The 27,969-nt window shown below is 39.2% G+C and overlaps 1 protein-coding gene across 1 annotated transcript; it reads right to left on the bottom strand.

Annotated features, from left to right (window-relative positions):
- On the bottom strand, positions 1–27,755 carry SLC26A3 (solute carrier family 26 member 3). Its single transcript, XM_015447926.3, has 19 exons — positions 27,546–27,755; positions 26,905–27,044; positions 24,995–25,105; positions 24,245–24,414; positions 22,406–22,570; positions 20,501–20,653; positions 19,972–20,054; positions 16,361–16,508; positions 16,136–16,249; positions 15,954–16,031; positions 12,822–12,917; positions 11,343–11,449; positions 9,805–9,874; positions 9,620–9,712; positions 7,620–7,715; positions 6,765–6,998; positions 4,876–4,930; positions 490–632; positions 1–370 (listed from the first exon to the last, which is right to left on the bottom strand). Exons 1-19 carry the CDS (start codon positions 27,674–27,676, stop codon positions 272–274), a joined length of 2,286 nt encoding a protein of 761 aa, XP_015303412.3. The 5' UTR covers positions 27,677–27,755; the 3' UTR covers positions 1–271.
- Positions 27,756–27,969: the final 214 nt, after the last annotated feature.

The following is a 27,969-nucleotide window of genomic DNA, read 5'->3' on the forward strand; positions in this document are numbered from 1 at the left end:
TGTTGTAAGTGGTTTGAAAAATAAAGGAAGATATGCTCAATATTGCATTAACGGAGATCTGTTACCACTATTTTTTCATCCTTTTTTTGTACGGGTCTGAGTTTCTTTTCCCAAAAACTCCCTGTGAGATTGGTTAGCATTGCTTCAGTTCTCTAGGGGTGAGGCACAGAGGCTCAAGCAAGTGCTGGACTTTCTGCCACATGCAGGAAGTGGCCTCACTACTTTGAAGGTGTTTTTTTTTTTTGTTTTTTGTTTTTTTTTGCTGTGATGTCTAGGTGAAGATAAACCTGTTGAAGAATCTTACCTGATATTCCCGATTACGTAATCCTCCATTTGTATTTATGGTAAAATCAATTTTTCCATCTTTTTCCTGAGAAAAAGAGAATGGAAATAGGGATTAGGGGCTGGTTTTTTTTAATGTTGAAAAATAATGAGAAATTTAAGGAGTGGCTGCTTATGCAATTGTGAAAGTCATCAAAGAGCTGGTACCTGACTGGGTTTAAACTTTGAAGTACTGTAATCTTTCTTCATCGAAATATGCAAAACAGCATCATGGATTGTTAAGAAAAGTATTGAGGTTTTCACTTCACCATCAAAAAATTCATACCGGTTAAGCTTCTCAATGAAGTCATCTGAAGAGAGAAAAACAGTAACTTTTAGGAAAAAAACAATTGTTTGACCACCAGTTTTTCCTTGAGGCTAGTAATTTCACCTTCCATTTGCAAATGTGCGTTTCATTGACATTTGGTTGTTTGTAGGTTGCAGTGGTATAATACTGGTCTATCTTTAGTACAATGTCTTTTGGAACTAACAAATACCTTTGTAATAAAAAAAAATTAATGCCCTAATGTAAAACGGAGGAAGGCAAAGGAGCAAATGAAAAACAGTAGTTCCTAGAAGAAAACTCATTTAGGCAGGAGCCTAGTGAATTGATCTCCCTGCTTAATGATTGGAGTATCAAGTGTGGCTTCTTATTAAAATTTAGGATTCTGCCAAAATGGAACATATGTTTATGGACCAGTGATATGCTGTGGTTCTTTATTGTAGCCCATTTTCGCAAAGCTGCTGGGTTTTATAAGATAACATCTTCCTTACCACTTACCTCTAATCATCTTTGAGAAATCCCATTTTTGTAGGCACTAAACAGCATTCATTTACATGGATTACTCAACCAACTATTACCTTATGTCTGCCATGTGCAAAACTCTGGCTGAGTAATAAGAAAGATCAAAAGATAAATTAGACCTGAATCTTGCCCTCAAGGAAGATAGAACATTTATTTATATATTCCTGTAGTACTGACAGAAAACGTGTTGTATAATAATGAGGGCAAGGAGCAATCTAGTTTTTTTCCTTGTTTTCTTAGTTTTAGAATAATTCCCAACACATAGTATGTCTTCATATTTTTTGTTGAATATATAAGAGAGATATAGATCAAGTACTATGAAAATTCTGAGAAAGTTACCTCTTGGTGGGTATCTGGGAAAACTTGAGCAGGTACCATCTAAAAGTGCCTAGGATTTGGAAGAAAGTGGAGGAAGAGAAGGTACACAATCATGGAGATGGATTCTTCTGTTCACAGACAAGCTTTCAGTGATAGAGGGAGAGGGAGCATGGAGGGCATTGTGGCCACCAGGATCTGGGATGGAGAGGGTGGTGTGCAATGACAAGGAAGGTGATAATCTTTGATAAAGACTGAAAAGAATGCCAGGCAGTAGAGACAGCAGGAACAGATACTTTCCAAGATATCTGGGATGATGGAAAAGGGTAAAATTGTTAGTAAATTAAAGGTTCCTGGGATCAAGGGGATATTTTTAATTATAAGGAAGCCTTGACAATGGTTGAACTAATTTTCAGTCCCACCAACAGTGTATAAGCACAGTGTAGCGATTCCTCAGAGGGCTAAAGACAAAAATACCATTTGACCCAGCAATTCCATTACTGGGTATATACCCAAAGGAATATAAATCATTCTGTTATAAAGATGCATGCATGCGTATGTTGATTGCTGCACTATTCACAATAGCAAAGACATGGACTCAACATAAATGCCCATCAATGATAGACTGGATAAAGAAAATGTGGTACATATACACCATGGAATACTATATAGTCATTAAAAAAACCAAGATAATATCCTTTGCAGGTACATGGAGTTGGAGGCCATTATCCTTTAGCAAACTAATGCAAACAGAAAACCAAATACTGCATATTCTCACTTATAAGTGGGAGCTAAATGATGAGGACACATGGACACATGGAGGGGAACAATAAACACTGGGGCCTATCAGAGGGTGAAGGGTGGGAGGAGGGAGAGGATCAGGAAAAATAACTTATGGGTACTAGGCTTAATATCTGGATGATGAAATAATCTGTACAACAAACCCCCATGACATGAGTTTACCTATGTAACAAACCTGCATGTGTACCCCTGAACTTAAAAGTTTTTTTTTTAAAGTCTTGAAACTGGAATACGTCTGTATATTTTAGGGACAGGATCCAGTAGAAAGGAAGAGATTAAGGATGCCAATTTTATACCTTTCGAAGGACCTGTGTACCACTTGTCTCTTCTCCCTAAAAAGCTCCCCCTAAGTACTGTCAAGGTTGACTGCCTCACTTCATTCTAGTCTCTACTAAAAATGTCATTTGCTGGACATCCCTGATTAGCAGTCCTTCCCTCCCTCCCTCCCTCCCTCCCTCCCTCCCTCCCTCCCTTCCTTCCTTCCTTCCTTCTCTCTCTTTCCTCTCTCTCTCTCTCTTTTCTTTTTTTTTAATTTGAGACAGTCTTGCTCTGTCACCCAGGCTGGTGTGCAGTGGCATGATCACAGCTCACCGCAGCCTCGACCTCCCGGGCTCAAGTGATCCTTCCATCCTTCCACCTCAATCTCCTGGGTAGCTGGGACTACAGGCACATACCACCACACCCAGCTAATTTTTTTTTTTTTTTTTTGAGACGGTGTCTCGGTCTGTCGCCCAGGCTGGAGTGCAGTGGCCGGATCTCAGCTCACTGCAAGCTCCGCCTCCCGGGTTCACGCCATTCTCCTGCCTCAGCCTCCCTAGTAGCTGGGACTACAGGCGCCCGCCGCCTCGCCCGGCTAGTTTTTTGTATTTTTTAGTAGAGACGGGGTTTCACTGGGTTAGCCAGGATGGTCTCGATCTCCTGACCTCGTGATCCGCCGGTCTCGGCCTCCCAAAGTGCTGGGATTACAGGCTTGAGCCACCGCGCCCGGCCTTTTTTTTTTTTTTTTAGAGATGAGGATTCACCATATTGCTCAGGCTAATCTCAAACTCTGGGGCTTAAGTGATCTGCCTGCCTCAGCTTTCTAGAGTGCTAGGATTACAGGCATGAGCCACCACTCCCAGCCTCTGTTTCTTAACCCTGCTTTTTTCTTAGCACTTATCACTACCTGAAATATGCTTTTATTTGTTTATTATATGGCTTTCCGATGCGACTATAAGCTTCATGAGGACAGGGGCTTGTCAGATTCACTGCTGTATTCCCAGCACCCAGAACAGTGCCTGATAAATAGTAGGTATTCAGTAAGTCTTTACTGAATGCCTATGATGTCCTAGGATCTAGGGAAGAGACAGGAAATAAGAAGGTAAGCAAGAACAATACCTGCCCTGGAAGAGATATAGTCTAGTAGGGACACAAACTGAACTGCAAAGTTATTTGATATGTGTGTATTCTGTGGATGCAAACAGTCTGAAGACCCAGTGCCCTGCCTGGGGAAGCAAGAATGTTTTCAGTTATTGTCGGAAAACTGCCTGAAGAAGCTTTCTTCAGAAAATAGGATGGGAGAGCATTATAGGGATGGACAAGGATATTAGTTAGAAAGTCCTTCTAGAAGGCCTAGTTGAGAAATGAGAAGGGTCTAGATTAAAGTTCTGGAAATGGATAGGAAGAGACTGATTTAAGAGGAAATATTTATAGGACCTGGTGACTCACTGACTAGAGGGAAGGAGAGGAGAAATTGGTGATGGTTTCAGGGTTTCTATCTGGAAAACTAGGTAAGCAGTGATGCAGTGATTGTGATAGGAAAGAAGTATTTTTGGGAGGGGGAATCATATACGTAGTTTATTAAAAATATGTATTTGAGGTGCCTGGGGGATATCCGGACAGTCGAGTCCATTGGTCTGCAGCTCAGAAGAAAGGTCTGGGCTGGAGGTATAGTTTGGGGATTCATTAACAAGTAGATATACATGAAATAATAAACATGTAGGAAATTGACTAGAAAGAGTCTGTGGAATTAGAACCATGGTATCGAGTGTAAGTTTGAAGCTTGGGGAAGACTGAAAGAGTGGGAGTTGAACCAATGTCTGACCCTGAGGAGATGTTTGAGAGGTAGGAGGTGAATCAGAAATGTCTTGCCAGAGTCAGGAAGGGAGAGAGTTTCAAAGACAAATGCTAGAGAGAGCGCCTGATGCTTAAGTACGCTGCTGCAGAGGGACCTGAGACGAAGGCAGTTAATCCTGACAATCTGGACATTGCTGATAACCTTGGCAAGGATGGTCTCATCAGCAGGTGAAGCTAAACCAAATTATTATGGGCTGGAGAGTGCAAGGGAAGGGAGGAAGAGAGACAGAAAACAAGGCTACTTTTTCAGGAAATTTAGAGTAAAAAATAGTTAATATATTCCTCCTTTGTTGCCTATGAAATCAGGATTCAAATTGTAGAATTTATTTAATTACATATCAACACAACTAAAATGCAAAGATGCTGTTTCCATAGGGATTTTTATTGGGTTGGCTGCAAATTAGATTTTCATCTTGTTTATATAAAATACTCATTCTTTGGAGAGGCTGTCTAGATTGAGAGTTGGCATTGAGCCTGAAGTGATTGTCAGAACATAAAGCAAAAATAAAGCCACTTACCATCAACTCCAACAATATACACATCTACCTTGATCCTGATAAATTCTTGCAAAATCTGTTAAAAAGAAAGTATATCTTCCTTAGGGAACAGTTTCACTTGTCAGAAATATAAAGAAAACAATCAGAATTATACCTTACGGGTGATGTATTGCTTTCAGAAGCTTTAACATTTTGAAAAGAGATAATAGTGTCAAAAGATACTAAAGTTAAAACCAAGGCTCTATGACAGAAATAAACCCAAATAAAGGAGCCCTTCTCCTCAGTAAGAAGTTAAAAATGATCATTCTTGAAGGGAGTATTATGGGAAAATGTTCTGTCTCAAACTCATAAGAACAACTCTGATTTAATTTTAAAATAGTGTATTCTTTGGGATGATCTCAACTAGAGCTTTCTTGCTGCATAAAAGTTTAAAAAAAGAACCTACGGACCATGAGTTGCTAATTATTCTTGTCCACAATGAATGGATATATCTAGCACCAATGAATCTTTATACATTTTTCTGGTCTCTAGGCTAAGAACAAATACCAGTAGTGATATGAGTAAGATCATGGAAGGTAAGAAAAGTAGCTTATATTGTTGATCAGGTTAGATGATCATTAATATCATTAATATCATTGCCGTCATTAGTAAACACTTTCAGAACCTCTTCTAGGCACTTAACTAAGAATTAGAGCCCTTGTCCTTTGTGTTATACTGCTAGAACCAAAAAATAAATACGTGTGTGTGTGTGTATGTGGGTGGGTGGGTGTGTGTGTGAAAATGCAGAAACAGTAAGCTAAAGTAATCAAAAGCTAAAATAAGCAAAAACTGAAACCAAAAAAAGAAAAGAAAACGCAAGTAGACTTAAGAGTTACATGATGTTAACATTAAAAAAAAATTCTTTCATTTTCTAATTTTGTATCCAGTTCACATGTATCCAGTTCATGCTTAATAGGTCTTATCTTAGGTCAGCTTTCACTTGGGTAGATTTTTGTGAAAACCCAAGAAAAAGAGAAAGATGTAGAAATTCTTAAATTTTCTTTTTATATGTTTCTGCATTTCTGTTAGAAACTAATTTATTTTAGAAATGTGATAAATCTGTGGAAAGAAAACAGGCTGCAATCTGATTGTCAGTCGTGTTTTGAAATCACATGTGACATTTATTCTTTCATATATCTATTTGGGTTTTAGCCATGTGAAAATCAGCTTATGGTGAATGAGGATAAAACAAAAGGATCCACTCTTACATTTTTTCCCAGGACCTTTCCAGATCTTCTCTGATTTCAGAATAATTTAGATACTATGCCCACAAAGATTTGAAAACACCACAGAATTGAAATTTGAAAGGAATGTGAGCACAGTTGTCCACCAGCAGATTCATCATACATTATTATTATAGATTTGATTCCCTTCAATATAGTACCCAGTCTCATGGAAAATGCCCTTCTCAAGAGTCCACTGAACACCACCTTTCCCTCCATGGAATACTCTAAGATTATAATTTGCTTCTAATTAAATGCATGTTACCTAAAGGAGCATCCTTCCACAAATACAATTATTATTATTATTTTTTGAGACAGAGTCTCCCTCTGTTGCTGGAGTGCAGTGGTGCAATTTTGGCTTACTGCAATTTCCACCTCCCAGGTTCAAGCCATTCTCCTGCCTCAGCCTCCCAAGTAGCTGGGATTACAGGTGCATGCCACCACGCCCAGCTGTATTTCTAGTAGAGACGGGGCTTCACCATGTTGGCCAAGCTGATCTCAAACTCCTGACCTCAGGTGATCCACCCACCTCAGCCTCCCAAAGTGCTGGGATTACAGGCATGAGCCACTATGCCCAGCCCACAAATACAATTTTTTTTTCACCTTCAGTCATTGATTGGTTGTTTCCATTAAGAACAAAGAAATTACCGATTTAAGGCCCCTCATTGAAGAAACATCAAGAAAGGACACTGCTGAAAAGTCGAGAATGAGGCTGTGGAGGCTGATTTTGGGGACCTCAATGTTGAGAGGAAGCTGATCATTCCAGTCAATCTGGAAGGGCAGGTCTGTGGTATCGATTGGCTTGTCCAGTACTTGTATCTGATTGTTGTCCAGCTCTTCGTCGGAATCTTTTATGGTGTCAACAGTACATATAAATCCTTTCTGCAGGAGAGGATAACAAGCGTAAAAACTGTGACCAAGAAAAATATTGTGTATGTCAGAGATAGTCAGTGAGTTTCAGAAGCACTGATTCAGAGTTGAGCCAAACAATGGAATTGGACTACATGTGGTGGCTAATGCCTGTAATCCCAGCACTTTAGGAAACCGAGGTGGGAGGATCACTTGAGCCCAGGAGTTTGAGACCAGCAAGGGCAACATGGTGAGACCCCATCTCTGCAAAAAATTAAAAAATTAGCCAGGCGTGGTGGCACATGTGCTTGTAGTTTCAGCTACTTGCAGGCTGAGGTGGCAGGGTCGCTTGAGTCTGGGAGGTCAAGGCTGCAATGAGCTGTGATCGCACCACTGCACTCCAGCGTAGGCCACAGAGCGAGACACTGTCTCAAAACAACAAGATTGTAGACACTTGTGTTTGGTGCTTTTCCCAGGAGAATAAAAATTTTAGGGAGACCCTCAAAAGGATGTCATTTTAAAATATAACACTCATTGACACATGAAATCCCTCGTTTATCTTGCATTTCACTTAAAGGAATGGAACTAACCCCTTGAATCATCCTTTACTAAGCTTTTAGCTATAATGCATAGAAATGTGGTCAAGGAACTTACTGGTGTTACTTGCAGCAGGCCTTGCTTCTGCAGTTTTCGGATTTTCCTCAAAGCTTTGTTGCGCTTGCGTAGAATTCGAAGTGGACTGAAGCCAACCTGAGAAACCCATTGCTATGTTACAAGAGTACTCAATATTCTGTTATGTATATAGCATAATTCTAACAACTTTAACTGGAGTGATTTGAGGGATTGGGACAGATAATAAAAATATTTGTGACAAAATTTAAACGTGGTTTAAACAACATCAGCAACAACATTGTGTCAGACCCATGGTCTACTCCACCTGTATGCAGTTACCAACAGCCAAAAGTTTTTGTATAACACAGTCCAGGATTCATCCATAAATTATCCATGAATGGACATAAACTCTGTTTGAATCTGTTTGTGTTTGGAACCTACACAACTCTTAGGGGGTTTTATTTTATTTATTTTCTATTTATTGAGTATGAGTGGCACCTACATAAGTATTCTGCTTGTATGTAATTTTTATCATTAAAATTTATATAATTGTATGTTATTTATTATTATATAATTTTATTTTATAATTTTAGTATTATATTTGAGGGTAATCTTTTTTTTTGACACTAATGAATTCTTATTGCTGTAATATTTAGTTCCAGATAAATAAGAGAGGAGGATCAAATTATGTAATAAATCCTTGGCCAGGCGTGGTGGCTCACACCTCTAATCCTAAGACTTTGGGAGGCCGAGGTGGGAGGATTGCATGAGGCCATGAGTTCAAGGGTAGCCTGGGCAACAAAGCAAGCACTTGTCTCTACAAAAAATTTAAAACTTAGTGGGGTATAGTGGCACATGCCTGGAGTCTCATCTGCTTGGGGGGCTGAGGCAGGGGGATTGCTTGAACCCCAGAGTTTGAGGTTGCAGTGAGCTGTGATCGTGCCAGCCTGGGTGACAAAGCAAGACCTTGTCTCAAAACAAAACCAAAACAAAACAAAACAAATCCTTGACAAAAAATATAGTTAGATGGAAGTTTACTAGAGTAATTGAAAAGGGCAGTACAGGCCGGGCGTGGTGGCTCAAGCCTGTAATCCCAGCACTTTGGGAGGCCGAGACCGGTGGATCACGAGGTCAGGAGATCGAGACCATCCTGGCTAACCCAGTGAAACCCCGTCTCTACTAAAAAATACAAAAAACTAGCCGGGCGAGGCAGCGGGCGCCTGTAGTCCCAGCTACTCGGGAGGCTGAGGCAGGAGAATGGCGTGAACCCGGGAGGCGGAGCTTGCAGTGAGCTGAGATCCGGCCACTGCACTCCAGCCTGGGCGACAGACCGAGACTCCGTCTCAAAAAAAAAAAAAAAAAAAAAAAAAGAAAAGGGCAGTACAGAAAACCAAATATACAATATAATCTCATTTTGCAAACAACAACAAAAAAGTGGGTAGAAAAATATCTGATGCGTATCAAACTAATAATAATAGTTAAGGTTTAAGGCAGAGGCTCTATGCAAGGTACAGAGAGACCAAAGGCATATTTCAAGAGGGAGGACTGAGTTTTTTTTGTTAACTGTCAAGATTGCTTCCTTGTCATCATCTCTTCAGTTTGCCAGGGACACTCAGTATTTATTGTTATTCAGTATTAACTATTCATTTACAACTGCTATACTGAATCTCTTGATGATGCAGTCAAATATTAAATGCTCCTTCATTGTTTCTGAAGTTGATACCCAAAGAAAATCTGTAGGATGACACCTACTAAAAGCCAGCAGCCCAAAATGTGGTAATTTTTTTTTACTCTACAGCAGAATTTGAGAAAAGGATTCTTCTATATTAGATGTCAGCTGAAAAGGCTTATTTCCCAACCTGTTAACAAACTCCCATAAGGTAGTTTCATCTGCTCTGGGACATGGGACAAAAAACACTGACACAACCCCACCTCAACATATGTGACATAACCCAGCCTCAACAATGACCTTACAGAATAATGACATTCCCAGATATTCAGTAAGATTACAAGGAAAAACATTAAATAACCCCAAACCTTACAGCATCGATAAGTTTCTGCCTAAAGAAACCAATGTTTGCAAAGTAGATAGGAGATGGACATCTGAAAATTTTCACTCCTTTCAGCTCATACATCTATAAGGCAGAGAAGCATTGTTAGATGGTGCCCATTAGATCCATACTTAATATCATTTAGCAAGTCAAAGAAAAAAATGAATCTCCCTTACATCGTAATAATCTTTTTTATTCTTATAGATGTTGCTTCTTCCAATATTAGCCAGTGTGCTGCATTTTGGACTGTCGGGAGAAAAACACCAAGTAAATCATTCATGTATGTTTGTTAAGCCTATAAGGCTAACACTGATTTTTTTTCCTCAGCATACCAAAGCAGGCTCACTTTTCAAAATGTAAAAGGTTGGGGAATCATCATGCTATCAGAGACTCTGGAAGGTGAACACCTTGTTTTACTTATCTTTGTGTCCTCTCACAGCACCTAAAAGGTGCCTCCCATTTGTCATGTTACAGTTTATAAAGCACTCCATATGCTTTTGCCATTTTGTTTCTGAATATCACAGTTATTCCATGAGGTAAGGCAGATATGATTACCCAGTTGTATGGATGAGGACATGGAAAAGTAAAATGACTTGCTAATGACCATTTAGTTTGTCTCTATGTTTGATGGGTTCCCAGTAAATAATGGAATGAAATATAAATAAATGAAAGAGTGCAGGAGTATTTCAATATCGATGTATTCCATCAGTCAGGGATTGACTTTGTGATAACAACTTCTGTTCTAGAACTCCTTAGTTCCCAAGGAAGCCTCTTTCTCTGTCACACCATGTAATTCAAAATAGGCTCAGCAACCACATGGTAGTGATGTTACATGGCAAAGATTTTTAAAAATCAAGGCTGGGTGCCATGGCTAATGACTGTAATCCCAGTACTTTGGCAGGCTGAGGTGGGCCGATCACCCTAGGTCAGGAGTTCATGAACCAGTCTGGCCAACATGGTGAAACCCCACCTCTAGTAAAAATACAAAAATTAGCCAGGCGCAGTGGCAGGCACCTATAGTCCCAGCTACTTGGGAGGCTGAGGCAGGAGAATTGCTTGAACCCAGGAGGCAGAGGTTGCAGTGAACCGAGATTGCACCATTGCACTCCAGCCTAGGCGACGAGCGAAACTCTGTCTCAAAAAATAATAAATAAATAAATAATAACAAAAAAGATGCTTGGACTGAATTATTATTAAAAATCAAGAATTCCAAACGGCTTTTGTAGAATTTTAAGGTAAGAGGGGCCTTTGAGAAGTTCTCTAATCCAGCTCCATATTTTAAAGGTATGAGTGCAATCTAACAACCTATAAAAGAAATCCATCCACTAGATGGAAAGAATCTCAGTCTCAGTAGCACATTTCCATGTTTAACAAGTACAAGGCAAAGACATTAAACCTGCTTGGAATAGAATTACTTTTGGTTTATAGCTGGGAGAACAGACTCAGAGATTTATATGATTTATTTGAACTGGAGTCAAAGCCAGGAGCAGACCAACAGCAGGTCTCCTCCCTGGGCTGATACTCTAAAGCTGGGCCATGCTATTGCCCTTCAGGCCTTGAAATGAGCAACTGGAGGGAGGATAAACTACCCCATCCTGATAGAAATGCACACCTATCAACCAACTACTGTTCTCTTAGCCAGTGACATTTTTTTTTCTCTTCTGATTTGGGCAGGTCCAAGCATGCTTGGATGCAGAGCACTTTGAGCACTCACAATTGGGTCCTGAACACGATGGTTAGCAGTTGAAATGCCACACTAGCTGCCAGGCCTAGCCCGAGTCCCAGGACAATGGTGAAGATGCAGGTCGTGACCCAAATTAACTGTGAAAAGAAAGCAACATATACACTACAATTTACTTTGATTAAAGTACAATGTGGAGATGGGGTCTTTAAAAAAACTTTTTTTCTTTTTTTGTAGAGACAGTGAGACCTTGTCTCTAAAAAAAAAAAAACAAAAATTAAAAACTTTGCCAGACGTGGTGGAAGTTGGAAGTTGTCATCTTGGGCAAGGGAGCAAAGTGCACAGAAGACACTTGTCTCAAGAGATCGTTTCTGCTGGCTCAGGTTCTGGGCCACAAAAACACAAGCAAACATAAGAGGATTCAAAGAAAGTGTATTCATTTCTAATCCCATTTCCAACCCATTTAGGAAATGGAATTGTCTGTCACAGTGATAATTATAATTGCAAAAACCGCAATTATTTTTGCACCAACCTAATATAACCAGCTGCTGTTCATTAAAATCAGCAAATTAGACTAGGCATGAAGGCTCACATCTGTAATGCCAGCACTTTGGGAGGCTGAGGTGGGAGGATCACTTGAGGCCAGGAGTTGGGCAACATAGTGAGAATCTGTTTCTACAAAAAATTTTAAAAAATTAACTGAGGATGGTGGTGTGCAGCTTGTAGTCATAGCACTCAGGAGGCTGGGGCAGGGGGATCGCCTGAGCCCAGGAGTTTGAGGTTATAGTGAGCTAGGATGGCACCATTGCACTCCAACGTGGCTGACAGAGGGACATCCTATCTCTTAAAAAAAAAAAAATCAACAAATTAACTGGTAGAGCTTATACTAATGTTTTGGTCTGTGGATTTAATTGATGGTTGCTATCTTTATAAGAATTTTAGCATGCCAAAAGGGTGTTAAAATGCCCCACAAAAGTAAATCAACTGTAGTTTACTAGTTATGATCTTTAAATACCTAAGGGTATGTTAACAAGCATTTTTATACCACAGACTTTGACCCTGTTAAAATAGCAAAGCATGTGAGAGCAAGGGGGAGCCTTTCCAAATGAGAGTATTTCCAAAAGGAATGTTCGGAAATTAAGTTCTTCACAGATTCGTGGAAACAAACACATTATGTAATGAAAAACAGAAGCCATGCATACCCTAAAATTCCAAGAGTTTCTGTAGTATTTCGGATTACTGCAAGAACTTTTAGAATAGGCCTAAGGAAGTTCCAGACTAGTGTTTCATGGAGCCCCTTCTTTTAAATTAAAAGTAGCCCATTTTTTTAAAGTCCCAGAAAACGATCATTAGAGTATGCAATTTAAAAATAACAAATAAAACTAATGTTATTTTGAACAGATATATAGAAACAAAATTTCACTTAGTTTACAATATAAACATGCATTTCACATTAACATTAAAATGCTATTGTGATTTATCTCTCTTTCAAATACTATTGCCTCTACTTACACAATCATATTTATCCTTTCGCCACAATCTGCATATTTCAGCAAACTGCATCAGCATTCCCTTTAAGTTTCCCAGTGCTAAAGCTGCCAGGACGGACTGTGAAAAACATAAACATCAGATGTACTTTAAGTTAATGAAATAAATCATATGGAAGCAAAGGTTAAGGCTGTAGATAAGTGTGTGCTTTAAAGGGCCTCAAAGCAAATCAAAGCATACACCCTTTTCCGGTGTGCGATGCCACGCAGGACACACCAGAACTGGGACTCTGACCTGTTCCTATGAATGACTTTGTCCCCACCACAGTGACAAGGCCTAGACTGCTCTTGTGATTATGAGATAGACGATCTGATGGCATTTAGTAGCCTGCACCTTGGGACAGAGAAAGGCAGACCTTCAGACATATGACAGATAAACACTTGGAATAAATTCTTCCCAAGCAGAGACAGTCTAATGTGTGTTTGTTTATTGGAGTCAAGGAGAAGGGGGTTGCTCTTTGTTAAAAAATAATAATAATAATAGCTTGGGGAGCTTGAGGTCCTGGAATGAGATGACTTGAGGCGGGCTTTCTGAGACAGCATGAAACATATCCATCTAGTTCCTGCTGTATCCCCAGAACCTACTATGTTAAATGCATATAGGAGGGGCTTTAAAATTAGTCAGTGAATGAGTGGCTGAACCAACGAATGAATATTTCCCAGGCCAGTACTAATCCCTACAGCCACACTTCAGGCTTCCAATTCTTCCACTGCCAGAATGTGATCTTTTGTCTTGCAGGTATTGTGACAGTTAGGGTGAAAAATGCTAAATAGCTAAGTACATTCTCTTTGTTCTTTGGATTTTAACATAATTGTAGGAACATGCCCCTCACGCTCCCATTCCCCCTGCCAATTTACGTTGTTTTATTCTGAATAGAGTATGGAATTTGTATACTGCTATACCATGAAAACACAATGTACAAAGAAAAGCCATACGCAGTTTTTATTTTTATATCTTGAGGACGGTAGAACTGATCTGCCTATTTCTAATTTTCACAGGTAATCCTTATAATATAATATCTAAGCAATTAATTTTACTAACTGTGAGAATAGAGGTCACAACTTAGAAGAAATATGGTCTTAAGTGACTTTTAAAAAATTTGGTACACAAGTGAATGCCAGTTAAAAAATGCTGAAAATTGAATAAAGTCTGTAATCTACTTAACATACTATACTAATGTATAGTACTGATATTGTACTACAGCTATGTAAGATGTCACCTTTTGGTAGCTAGGTGAAGAATTCAGAGGACTGTACAACAGGCCTCTCCACTTTGCGGGACTTTAAATTCTCTAAGTATAAACTATGTCAAGAGACACCTGGCGAAGAGAATTCTTTTTTTTATTGGGCATTATTTCCCAACTAGTCAGTATTCTACGGAAAAACAATTTGAAATAATTTACAATGACATACATATATAACAGAGTACTTTTAAAGTAAAGATTACAGAGCATTAAGAAATCATAGAAAGGAAAGGGGGATAATTTCCGCAGGAACCTGGTATCCATACTGCATTTGATATAAAGGATTAAATGAAGATAAAATGCTTAGAGCTCTGCTGACACGCAGTGAGAACTCAACAAATACCTATTATGAGCTTTTCCTATGGGTTATTTTGCCTTCATATGATAAAAAGAAGCAAAATAGTTATTCAGGTGAATGAAAGAAAGACATTCCTGACCACAATGATCTAAAAAGAACATATCACAGGACCCTTTTAAAAAAGGGCTTTGATTAAATCTTGGACAAGATTTGGTAATTATTTCTTTAGTGTCTCCAAATTGATGTGGGCTAGGTAGAACCCAAGTTTATACCCAGGGAGAAGTATGAGAGGGTGGAGTTCTCTCTGTAGGGGTGAGTGTGTGTGTGTTTATTTTTATTGAGATACGTTCTTCTGTTTCTTTAGTAGTGACTTTTTCATTCCTTTTATGCCACTTATTTTGAAATCAGAAGGATAGCCTATGGAGAATGCATATTTTTAGCAAACTGTTCTCTGCCCTGCTTGAAGATGGATTTGGCCAGTGAGCTTTTTGAGATGACCACATTGGGAGTCTAGAAACCTGGGACCAAAGTCACCGTTCGGCTACCAACCAACAAGGAAAAAAGGCCTAGGTAACAGCCAATAGACATTGGTGGGCTGTATCATATTTATATGTCCTTTGTAGCCAGAAGTGTAATGCAATGTAGAAGAATAATAATGTTAACAATAATGACTATCATTTATCAAGTATTTATCATATGCCAAACCCTCAGCTAAGTAGTTCACATTCATGCTCTTTTTATTTTTATAGTCACTCTCTATAGTGGGTATTATTTCTCTTTCTATTTTACAAATGCGCTTGAGGTTCAGCAAGGTTTAGTAATTTGCCCAAAATCACATAGATGATAAGTGGCAGAGCCAGGATTAGAAGGAGGTCAGCAGGGCTCCATGTACCACCTCAAAATTATATTAAAACCACAGGAACAATGTATTTACTGTCATCATGTCTCCTAGAGAGCCTTTGCTTTCCAGGGTCTGATGGTATGTTTTACATCTGAGTGCTGCAACAGTTTACAAAGCATTAAACTAAACCCTCAAGCTTACAGGCAGAGGAGCATGAGAGTAGGGCTGGGAGGTCTGTGCTGGCTATTCACTCCCATCCCATAATCCAACAGTGTTGGTCTTGGAGTTAAACCAAAGTTCTAGGAGCTTCAGAGTGTGTTCCTAAGAACGAGTTGTGTGGCTGGTAGCGCCATTCTTTGAATTACAGAGAGGGCCTGATTACCTTAACCTTTAAGAAAACCTCGACTCAGTCCATGCATATTGAAGGTGTGGTGCCAGGTGCCCTCCTATTTCAACATTAATTCTGTTTGGGGCTATGCACATGCAAAGTGTAGAGGAGGTAAGGCAGGTTGGGCATCTGTGTTCCTAACATTCAGAACACGTTGCCAGGGGAAAAGAAATATTTTTGGCTCACACAGAGTATTGGCTAAGAAAAGTACTTGAGAGTTTGTCATTACCTCCTTTCCCCTAGTTTAGTTTGTGCTTTCAGAATTTAAGAACCAGGGTCCTTGATTTACCACCAAAAGGAGAGATGCTGTCCAAAGACAGTGTTACCCTTTGTAGAGGCTCCAGGAGAAATCCAATGGCTAGAATGACAATCAGCACGATGATGGCACTAATAAGCCCAGCAATCTGTGAGGATAAAAAATTATTATCACCAACTCAACTTTTCCCCTGGCTTGAATTTCCTAGTTACTAATGCTAGGACGGTGCTTGCAGCAAATATCTTGACATACCTGTGTTTTGCCTCCTGTGCTCTCCTGAACTGCTGATCTGGAGAGGGCAGTACTCCCAGCAAATCCTCTGAATGCTCCACAGACTATGTTACCCAATCCCAAGGCTATTAACTCCTGACAGGAAAACAAGAAGGAACCTTTTTCAGAAGTGGCACCATTGATATTATGTGTGCAAAATATTATTTAAAGTTGCCCATTGAGACCCAGTGTAGTTTGTATACTTACCTGATTGCCATCAAGTGGGTAATCGTGTTTGAGGGAATAGACGCTGGCAACTGAAAAGGCCACTGCAAATCCAACCATTGCGATGGCAAAGCAATCTCCTATGGTTTCTTGGAAAACCGCCACATCAGGTGCATTAGGGGGCTCAAATCTAAAATCAAAATTAAGCAAGTCTGAATGTCACCAACCAATTTATAAACTGATATAATCATTGGACAAATCTATGAATGAATGCAATCTAGGCTGAGTTGTGTCTCACTTTGGAGTATGATTAACAAGAATTTAGCTCCACTGACAACTTTGCAATCTGCTTTCTTACTGCTGAAAAGCAGCACTGCCTGAATTTGGCAAAAAATTGCAAATTCAATCCAAGGATAGTGGTAAATGAGATATGATTTTGCCAGTAGAACCACGTTATAATGTGCATATGTATTCCTATAAGCTTCCTGTAAAGTGTCTTCTATTCCACTCGTATTGTTATGCTGGGTTGCAAAGTATTACTCAAAATGCTCCCGATAGTTATCCATAGATGAAGGCCCTTTGAGCAAACACAATTGTGAGACAAGGAAAGCAAAAAAGTCTTCTTTCCATTGATAATAATAACCTTTCATGGAAAGCTCCTGGTAAACAGATGGGCCTTGGACTGCCCTACACTACACAGAAATGCTAGAGCCAACCATGACCCTAATGGAGAGTGGTTTCTCTTTAAGGTGATATATGTCAGAGAAACCTTCAACTCACAGGGCATACTTCTGTGTTTATGCCTCATGAATGTAGATCAGTTCAATTATATTTACTACTTGTATTATAAAAGGTGCATGTATCTCAAACTCAACATCAATTTACTAAAATGTTCCACTCCTGTAAATGTCTATTTCTGACATCAGACTTATTGGAAGTGGGTTAATTAGGTCTAATCAACTCTTTCTGAATGGCTCTTCCACATTTTGTGAATGTCTATGGTACTACATTTTTAGCTTTAATTTTGAAGAAGTACTATTATACCATATTCTGATGCCATTATAAATCCAAAGGTTAGCTTGGAATGTTGCTTTGTTTTTTTTAATAACCAGGACTTTATTATTCTTTTGTTCTGGTCTCTGAACACCGTAGACACAATGGTGTGATGAAGATTTACAGTCTAAAGACTTGGGTTCATTTCCTGGCTCTACCACTTGCCCTTCTCGAGTCACAATTTCCTCATTTGTAGAGTGAGGATAATAACACTTGTTCTCTGATTTTTGAGATGGGGGTCTCCTGTTTCCTAGGCTGGAGTGCACAGCTCACTGCAACCTCCACCTTCTAGGCTCAAGAGACCCCCCCGCCTCAGCCTCCCAAGTAGCCGGGACTACAGGCACCCGCCACCATGCCCGGCTAATTTTTGTATTTTTAGTAGAGATGGGGTTTCACCATGTTGGCCAGGATGGTTTTGAACTCCTATCCTCAAGTGATCCACCTGCCTTGGCCTCCCAAAGTGCTAGGATTACAGGCGTAAGCCATGGTTCCCAGCCTTGTTCTCTTTTCTTCACAGTTTAGTGGGAGGGTCAAATAATAAATGCAAATACTATTTACACACTGTAAAACACAAAGTACCTGTTAGCTATTATTACAGGATCCCTCTGGAATCTGAATATACCCCTTATGTTTCCTTTACTGTTTCAATGAGCACTTTTCTTCAGCCAAATTATTTGTATTTAGTGTATGAGACTTTGCAAAATAACTTCTAAGGTGGCATACTCATGAACAGCAGGTTAGCAATAATTAATAATCACTACCTTCCAGTTATATTCTATTTGCAATCAACAAAAACCTAAAATACCTACTTAATTATCACCCAGAAAAAAAAAAAAAGGAACATAAAAAGCTCAAGTGCTTGCTACCTAATTTAGGTGTTAAACTAGTAACAATAGTAGTGTAATTTGAACATTTATTGTAAGTCAGGCACTTAAATATGTTACATGTATTAACTCACTTAACTCTTAAAAGAATCCTACTTGATAGCTAGTATTTTTAGCCTCATTTCTACAGCCAAGGACATTGAGGCACAGAGTTTTTGGTAATGTGCTCAAGCTCAAAAAGTGAGTCAGAATCAAATCTCAGGCACTCTATCTCTAGAACACTTGAGCTTACCTACTAGGTTACACTGCCTCTCTGTTGAATGTAATGGTTACCCGTTCCCATACCCCACACACTGTGGAGAGAGGTACACTGACATTGAAAATATACTCACTAAATAAGACTGTTGTTGAGGTGTTTAAGGTGTAACTCAGTGATCTTAAGTTTATCTTTTATTTTCCAAACCCTTCTGACAAGATCCTGTTTGACTTTACATTTATTTATTTATTTATTCTATTTGGTTTATGTCTCCCAAGACGTTTAAGTTAAGTGAAATCACTTGAAAGTGGCAGAATAGAAGGAAACCCTAGAAATAGTCTTTCAGTTTCAGCCTAATTTCCACTTTAAAACTTTAAAAATTAAAAGTGACGTTTGAGATTCATGAAGTGTAACACATGAAGATCTGGTAATAAATTTTTTTTTCTTTAAAAAAATAAAAAATACATATATTTGCCTTTAAAAGAATTTGGCTGTTTTAAAGTAAAAAAAAAAAAAACATATAAATGTTGATTTCTGGAATTCTCAAATACTTGTTAAGCATAGAGAGGGAGAGAAGTCTTTTTTTAAAAAATAAAACAGGAAAACCTTTCATTGGTAAGTTGGAAGAAACTGATGCTATGGTTAGAAGAAACAGCACAAAATGATCTTCCTTCTCAATCCACGAAATGTAATGAAGTACATTTTAAAATTCTTGTACAAACGGGGCTTCTCATCCTTTTGCAGTGGGAAAAGTTGCCCTACCCTTGTTTTGAATCTGATTGCGAGAAAGGACAGAGTGTGCCTATCTGGACTGCTCACGTGGCGTGCCTGTGTTCCTTCAGTGTCTCTTTTGAACTTTCAGAACTTGGCTTCAGTAACTTCAAACAAAGCATTACATATTGTTTATAGTAATTTATGGACAAGGAAATCTGATTTCACTTGGTGTTTCTTTATAAGGAGAAGCCATTTACTTTGCCTATTTTTCTTTATTGTATTATATATATATATATATTTAAAAAAAAAAAACAAAAAACAAAAAACAAGAGATGGGAGTCTTACTGTGTTGCCCAGACTGGTCTTGAACTCCTGGGCTCAAGTGATCCTCTCACCTAGGCCTCTCAAATTGCTGGGATTTCAGGCATGAGCCACCGCGTCTAGCCTTACTTTGCCTATTTGTATACTTTCACTAGTTTGCTAACGTTTACTTTCAAGTGAGTTTCTGCTGGTCTGCGTCCCTGCTTGTCTTGTTTGTGAGTTCTTCCACAAGTAGAAACTTTCTGGTATTAAGAACTGCATTCATTGTGGGGAGGCTGAAAAAAAAGGAACTGCAGACCCTGCTTTTCTTTGTAGCTCCTTCTTAGAAGGAAAGCAGTGAGTCTTCGTTAGGGATGCAGGGTGCAGGGAGGATTCTGATGAGAGTTACCTGCAGGGTGACCTGCAGTTCGGATTGTACCTCGCCTGTCACTACTGCTAACTCTCTGCTTCATGCATGGTGATGCCATCATGGAAGACACACTTACCCAGGATTCATTTTCCCAACCACAGACACGTTAAACCTTGTCTGAAAGTCAAAGCCATAGGATACACCTGTTGCGATCACGGTCTGCAAAGTTGCAAATGGCCCAGGTTAGAAATGTGAGATGCAAGTAAGAGTTTTGCTTTGAAAAAAATAAATTGCCAAAACCCACTTCTGTACCTGTTAAATAAGAACTCCAGCCCAGGCTTTGTTACTTTTTAAGAAATTCGGAGGCAATTCTAACATGCCGCCAGGATTGAGAACCACAGCTTTAATTCAAATGGCTCTACCACGACATTTTGTCAAAGGTTGTGCTCTCTGCACTCTCCTTGTCTCACATGGAAAAAAATTAACTCAAAATCATAAGAGGAAGTTATTAAATTCTGAATGAGAAGAAAACCATGCGAAACATTATACCCAGAAACTGCAGAGATGACCTGCCCCACTAAAACCTCCTGAACTACAGATGGTGAAGGATTTACAACATAAAAACAGTAGAGTAACTATGACAAAGTCTGAAAATGATCAATTACCACAATGAATTCGATTGGAATAGGCACTGGAAGTTTGTCTTTGAAGCGCTGATTTATTTCTTTAAAAATGGATACAACCAAAAGGACAATCAGAGCTGTCACCAGGTCTGCAATATTAGTCTTCTCTATTTGTGAGAATACAGAGTATAGTACCTACAATTAGAAAAACAAAAACCACCAAAGCCCTATATTAATGCATAATTTGGATACAACACCTCTCCAAACGAATAAAAATAAACATGGAAGCAAAAAGACTGATAGAGACTGATAGCGATTTCCTGTTCTGTTCCTGTTTAATTGTGAATGTGAAATTGTAGAGAGTAGAGATGGAGATATGAGAAGAGTAAATTAGCATAGTGTAGGTGGCACACTAGTTTAAGAATGCTTCTGGCATTTTTGCTGGGAATCTCTTTGGCTAGTGTCAAATTTTGTTGGATACTTTTCACGTTTTTACCACTGGTCTCCTGCCATTATTAGGTCTCTTTGGTCATCATTTTTTATTTCACAGCCATCACTACTCTGTCCAGGGAATAACTTCTGATCTTTGATAGTTTTGCTTAGTATGCTCAATTCCTGGCCCTTTTTGGGGGTTTAGATCCCCTCACATTTCTTAGCTGACTCTCTATGTCACTTTTGGAAAATAGTTTTCTGGCTAACTGTGCACTATGCATGGTCTTACTTCTTGAAACTAGTTGGGTTCCATATCCACGTGCCCCAAAAAGCTCAAGCGGGCCAAAACTGGATCCCAAATTGCTTCTAGAACACTCCACTTCTGGAATACCTCTGAATGGAAGTGAGAGAGTGTTGGTTCCAATTTGGAGCAAGTTCTATCTCAACTCCCAAAAACTGTTGGGAGTTGTTAAAAATCAAACACATCTACCATCGAGCTAACGTTAACAAAAAAAATTAAGTAACACTTCTCTTATATTTGACTCAAGTATATTTCCAAAAAACAAAATCTATGTTATTAAAAGCTTTACCATTTTGTCCCAAGTTGTAAAACTAAGAACACTATCTGTTCTATTTTGCATCCTCTGGAGGAAGGGAGAACTGCTGCCTTATCTACATATTGGTAAATTGTCTTTTGTTTTCTAAATAGGATGCAAAAAGGACCCAAGAACTTCAATTCTAAAAGAATGAGACCTGCTTTTCAAGAAATAGGAAAACTCGTAACTCAATTAGCAAATTTCTTTCAAAATAAGATTTTTAGAAACATTTTAAAAGTTGGGACAAAATGGTAAAGCTTTAAAAACATATATATGTATGTGTGTGTGTAAATATATATAAAATATATAAATATAAAATATTTTATATATATAAATATAAATATATATATTTTTTCCTTTTGGAAAATACTTAAGTCAAATGTAAGTGTTACTTAATTTTGTTGTTCACATTAGCTGTATGGTAGATATGGTTGACTTTCAGTATTGCTCTCTTGCTACCTTTTCTTTTCTTTTTTCTTTTTTTTTTTTTTTTTGAAACTGTGTCTTGTTCTGTTGCCCAGGCTGGAGTGCAGTGGCGCCATCACAGCTCACTGCTGCCTCTAACTCTCGGGCTCAAGCGATCCTCTGCCTCAGTCTCCCAAAAAGGTGGGACTACAGATGTGTACCACCATGCCCAGGTAATTATTTTATTGTTTGTAAAGGTGAGGTTTCACTTTGTTGCATAGGCTGGTCTTGAACTCCAGGGCTCAAGGGATCCTCCTGCCTCAGGCTCCCAAAGTGCTGGGATTACAGGTATGAGCCATCACGCCTGGATTTACTTTTTTTTTTTTTTTAAATATGAATACATTTTACAACCTGTAGGTAAACCCCATGGCAAAGGCATTAAAGGAAAGCTCTCTAAGAATACAGCAGTGAGTTTCATGTATTTCAGTATTTTTTAAGTGAAAGAAATACTTACTTTGAAAATTGAACATGGATCCTCGTGTGATGGGACTGTCAGCTGAAAAATGAATTTGAGTTGGGAAACCAAAACATGAACAGCAGCAGCAGTAGTGAAGCCACTGATGAGGGACTCAGATAGGTATATCACTACAAATCCAATCCGCAGAAACCCCAGAGCCAACTGGAAAGAGAACAAAAACCTTTGTCAGCATAGATTAGGAGTACGCCTCAGCAAACTCAAGGATCCGCAACTGAAATAATATTACACAAAATGTAAAGGCTCAACCTGTATGTATATGCCTTGAGGAAGCAAATGTCCCTGCCTCCAGGGACACCTCCCATCCAGGCTCCTTCCTCTCCTTCCCTTCCACCCCATCCTTCAGGTGGAACGTTACATGGTATTCACATAGGATATAAGTCTAGTTTGCCCCCAAGAAGTAACAGGCTTATTCACTCACCCTTATTTTTAAGTGTCATAGGAAGACTCATAGGCCTTTTCTAGCAGAATCTTACCTAGCATCGGCCCTCATAAATTTGCTGATGTAATTTTAAGTTATACTTTCTTTTTTTTTTTTTTTTTTTTTTTTTTTGAGACAGAGTCTCGCTCTGTTGCCCAGGCTGGAGTGCAGTGGCCGGATCTCAGCTCACTGCAAGCTCCGCCTCCCGGGTTCACGCCATTCTCCTGCCTCAGCCTCCCGAGTAGCTGGGACTACAGGCGCTCACCACCTCGCCCGGCTAGTTTTTTGTATTTTTTTTTTTAGTAGAGACGGGGTTTCACCATGTTAGCCAGGATGGTCTCGATCTCCTGACCTCGTGATCCGCCCATCTCGGCCTCCCAAAGTGCTGGGATTACAGGCTTGAGCCACCGCGCCCGGCCTTAAGTTATACTTTCTAGCTGCTGGAGCATGCATTAGTGAGTGTCTACTGATATTTCCTCAAAGTTGCTCAATTCGCTTAAGAAATACATAACTGCATATTGGACATCAGAGGTAACTGGTTCTAGCTGGGGGAAAAAGATGGTTAATTCCCCCCTAAAGCATCATTGTTTTGCAATAAGGTAAATTGGGTGGATTCTCCTTCCCTTGGATGCTTGACCTGTCTTTCTGCTCATGTCTCCAAACCACAGCCAGAGCTGTGGCTGCCCAAAGCCCAGCTGGGTTCCATTTCTATACTAGGTTCAGAAATGTATTAGAAATAACTAACCAAATTGTCAATAAGACACATGCTTATGTCCTTGTAGAAACTGACTTTTTCTTTCTTTAAGAAATGGTCTTAACCAATAATATCATTATCCATAAACTTAGGCAACATCTCAAAAAGTCCACGACATTTTCACTATTCAGTAGGGGTGTCAGCATATGGCTTGGGAGTGAGACTCTACCATAATCCTTTTCAGTTTTCCCCAAAATTGACATGAGCAGTTCAAAGCCCCCATCCCTTCCAACTAGATTACTGTTGCTGAAGATTTAAAGAAAAAAATTCTAAAGCCACCAGTATGACGATTTCTTGCATACGGTTGTTTCTTGACTCTATCAATTCCCGATATGCTGTTTCTTGAGTCTATCAATTCCCAGATATATGTTGAAGCATTTCACTTGTCACTGTTCGTGCCTCTCCATTCCCCTTCTTCCTTCTGTCTAGACCCATATTCATTCATTTTTATACTGTTGACCCACTCTTCTCCCTCTGGTTGTGATGAGTGACCCTTCTTACAGTATTTCTTATGGGCCACGAGGGAGAGACATAAACTAAAGGGAATACGGGGAGGAGTGGCAGTGGCGAGGAAAAACAGAGAGATGTGTACCAGTCAAGGCAAACAGATTGAGGTGGGCAAGTTACATGAGAAGGTGCTCACCTGGATTACTCCAGAAAGCACTGTGACTGATGCCGCCACCGTCACCTTGTAGTCATCTAGTGATGAAGAATTACTCGTTGAGTTGTTGGACGATCCTGTATTTCCAGGGAAATTTTGAGCTAATCTTACAGTTGCTGCTCCCACCATCATACTCAGAATCGGAAACGGACCTAATTAACAGTGGGTGAATCTTGGTCAGTATATGCCTCCCTAAAGCATATTGTCTTTCAACCACAGAATAAGAGCATATAAAATGACTGGCGATGCCAGGTGTGATGGCTCACGCCTGTAATCCCAGCACTTTGGGAGGCCGAGGCGGGTGGATCATCTGAGGTTGGGAGTTCAAGACCAGCCTGACCAACATGGAGAAACCCCGTCTCTACTAAAAATACAAAAAATTAGCCAGGCGTGGTGGCGCACACCTGTATTCCCAGCTACTTGAGAGGCTGAGGCAGGAGAATCGCTTGAACCTGGGAGGCAGAGGTTGCAGTGAGCGAGATCACACCATCACACTCCAAGGACCTGGGCAATAAGAGCAAAACTCCATCTCAAAAAATAAAATAAATAAATAAATAAAATGACTGCCATCTGTGACCCTGCCCTCCTTCTCAATCCCTGGTCCCGATTTTCACAAGAGAACATGACTCTTCTCCTGGATTATGTGCAATTTGGAATTGATACAATGTATGGCTAATAAAATTCATAAAGAAAAAACAATGTGAGCATTAATCAGCTCAGTAACTGACTTACCCGCAGATATGTGTTTGGAAGTGCCAAAGAAAAGGTAGATTATGGTTGAGAAAAAGGCTGCATACAACCCATAGCCTGGGGGGATGGTGACCAGCAGAGCAAATGCTAAACCTGTAAACACACAAGCAGCAGAGTCCTTATTTTGTACAAGAGGAATCAAAGACTTTCTCATTTGGTTCTTAGGGTATTTAGGATTGGACCCTAAAAATAAGTTACCTCATTAATTCAAAATATATTAAAGATATAAATGTAAGAACTAAAACTATAAAACTCTTAGAAGAAAGCATAGGTATAAATCTTTATGACCTTGGATTCATCAATGGTTTCTTAGAAATGACATCTATGGCATAAGCCAGCGGTCCCCAACTTTTTGGCACCAGGGACTGGTTTTATGGAAGATAATTTTTCCACTGACTAGGGAAGGGGAGATGGTTTTGGGATGACTCAAGTGTATTACATTTTTTGTGTACTTTATTTCTATTATTATTACATTGTAATATATAATGAAATAATTATACAATTCACCGTAATGTAGAATCAGTGGGAGCCCTGAGCTTGTTTTCCTGCAACTAGATGGTCCTATCTGGGGGTGATGGGAGACTGTGACAGATCATCAGGCATTAGATTCTCATAAGGAGCATGCAACCTACATCCCTTGCATGCACAGTTCACAATAGGGTTTGCACTCCTGTGAGAATATGATGTTGCTGCCGATCTAACAGGAGGTAGAGCTCAGGAGGTAATGAGAGCAATGAGGAGTGGCTGTAAATACAGTTGAAGCTTCACTTGCTCATGTGCCACTCACCTCCTGCTGTGTGACCTGGTTCCTAACGGGCTACGGACCTGAACCAGTCTGTGGCCCGAGGACTGGGGACCCCTGGCATAAGCAACCAGTGAAAAAACAGATACATTGGACTTAATCACTATTTAAAAATGTGTACTTCAAAGGATACTATCAAGAAAGTTAACCAATAATTCACAGAATGAAAAAGTTATTTGCAAATTGTGTATCTGACAAGGGTCTGGTATCCAGAATATAGAAACAACCCTTGCAACTCCACAACAAAAAGACAAATAACCCAATTTAAAAATGGGTAAAAAATTTGAATAGACCTTTTTCAAAAGATATACAAATTGCCAATAAACACATGAAAAAATATTCAATATTGTTAGTCATTAGAGAAATGCAAATGAAAACCACAATGAGATGCCACTTCATACTTACTGGGATAGCTAAAAGAAAAAAGATGGACAATAACAAGTGCTGATGATATGGAGAAATTTGAACCCTCATACACTGCTAGTGGAAAGGTAAAACGGCATAGCTACTTTAGAAAATAAGTTAGCAATTCCACAAATGATTAAATGTAGAGTTACCATATGATCCAGCAATTACACTCCTAGTGACATACCCAAGAAAATTGAAGCATGTTCACACAAAAATTTGTACACAAATGTCCAAAATAGCATTACTCATAACTCATAATAGCCCCCAAGTGGAAACAACTGAAATGTTCATCAACCAATGAGTAGATTAAAAAATTGTGATATGTCCATACAATAGAATACTTATTTGTCCACAAAATGGAATGGAGTACCAATACATGCTACAATATGGATCAACCTTGAAAACATTACAGTGAGTGAAAGAAACTAGACACAAAGTGCTATGTATGGTATTATTTCTTTCACATGAAATATCCAGAATAGGCAAATCCATAAAGAAAGGGTAGAGGGGGATGTGAAGTTAATGGGTAAGTGATTTTTAGGGGTTGTTGGTGGTGAAAATGTTCCAGAATTGGATAGTGGTGACAGATGCACAACCTAGTGAATATATGAAAAGCCCCTGAGCTGTACACGTTCAAAGGATGAATTTTATGGTATATAAATTATACATTAAAAAAATGTACCTTGTAGTACGGACACAATCCCTGTGCTGATACCAGAAACAATATCACTGAGCAACCATTCCTTAAGCCGATATGCTGGCAACCAAGATGCTATGGGGAACAAAGAGAGGACAGTTCTCTTGGCCTTTTGTGGGGAACAGCTGAAAACATGGAAAGCCACAGGTCAGTCAATTAATATCGAATTTTAAGTTTAGTACCTAACTGTCGGTGGGAAATTGGTAAAGATGGTAATTTGCTAAAGATTAAACTAGTAATTTCACTCCCAGTAACATTCTTTACCCATAATCAGCTGCCCTCTGGTCACCAACAAAGAATTTTTTAAAATGCTTGCTTTTCTTTAACCATAATAGATCTATTTGTCATCCTCAGCTTGAATCATGTAATATTTCAAATGAGCATTTTCCTCTGTTCCCATCTGTTTGTTGTCTGATTTGGAAAGACTGTGTTGATAAGCCAAGATGGGGTTCATTTTAAACACTACCTTTCCAACTCTGGCAGGGAGTAGGAGGTTTGGAAACCAAAGAGGAAAGGACTGTAGGCTGTGGATTAGAGCCAGAAAGGAGAGTTGGAAAGTTAGAAAATGTAGGTGAAAGTGCTTCAAAAATATATTCCTAATGCCTATACCTTAAAAAAGATCTTACCTAAGACACACTCTGAGATGATCCAGAAATGTCTTATGATGTCTGTCTCTCTTTTTATGATTTTCCTCAAAAGCATTTGTAGAATACACCGGCCTGGCCACAATATACTGATTCCCAAAGGGTTCAATCATTTTGATTTTTCAGTTGGCTGTGGCAAGTTGAAGACCTTTGGAACTATGTGGTGAACCCTTCTTCTTGCCTTTAGCAGGTTAAAAATGCCTGAAACCAAACAGAGCTTGCTTCTTAAATAACTCAGAGATAATGTGATGCAATTTACAGATGAGTGAGCTCCGAACTGAATGTTACCACCTTTTAAGATCAAAAAAGGCAGGATTAAGGGACCTAGATTGTGTTTTGCGACAGCGATATTTTATTCCAGTGAGCTGGACATGGCTCTTTTAGGTAAGTAAACAAGAAGCTTTTG

The sequence above is a fragment of the Macaca fascicularis genome, chromosome 3, assembly GCF_037993035.2.
Source record: "Macaca fascicularis isolate 582-1 chromosome 3, T2T-MFA8v1.1".
NCBI classification, from domain to species: domain Eukaryota; kingdom Metazoa; phylum Chordata; class Mammalia; order Primates; family Cercopithecidae; genus Macaca; species Macaca fascicularis.

Excerpts from the sequence above, each read along its gene's own strand:
- SLC26A3 (XM_015447926.3), bottom strand. The coding sequence starts at position 27,676 with ATGATTGAACCCTTTGGGAATCAGTATATTGTGGCCAGGCCGGTGTAT. Across the intron at positions 11,450-12,821 it reads GAAAGGATAAATATGATTGT|TTAATTTGGGTCACGACCTG; the intron begins GTAAGTAGAGGC and ends TTCTTTTCACAG. Across the intron at positions 6,999-7,619 it reads GCCTGCTGCAAGTAACACCA|AAAGGATTTATATGTACTGT; the intron begins GTAAGTTCCTTG and ends CCTCTCCTGCAG.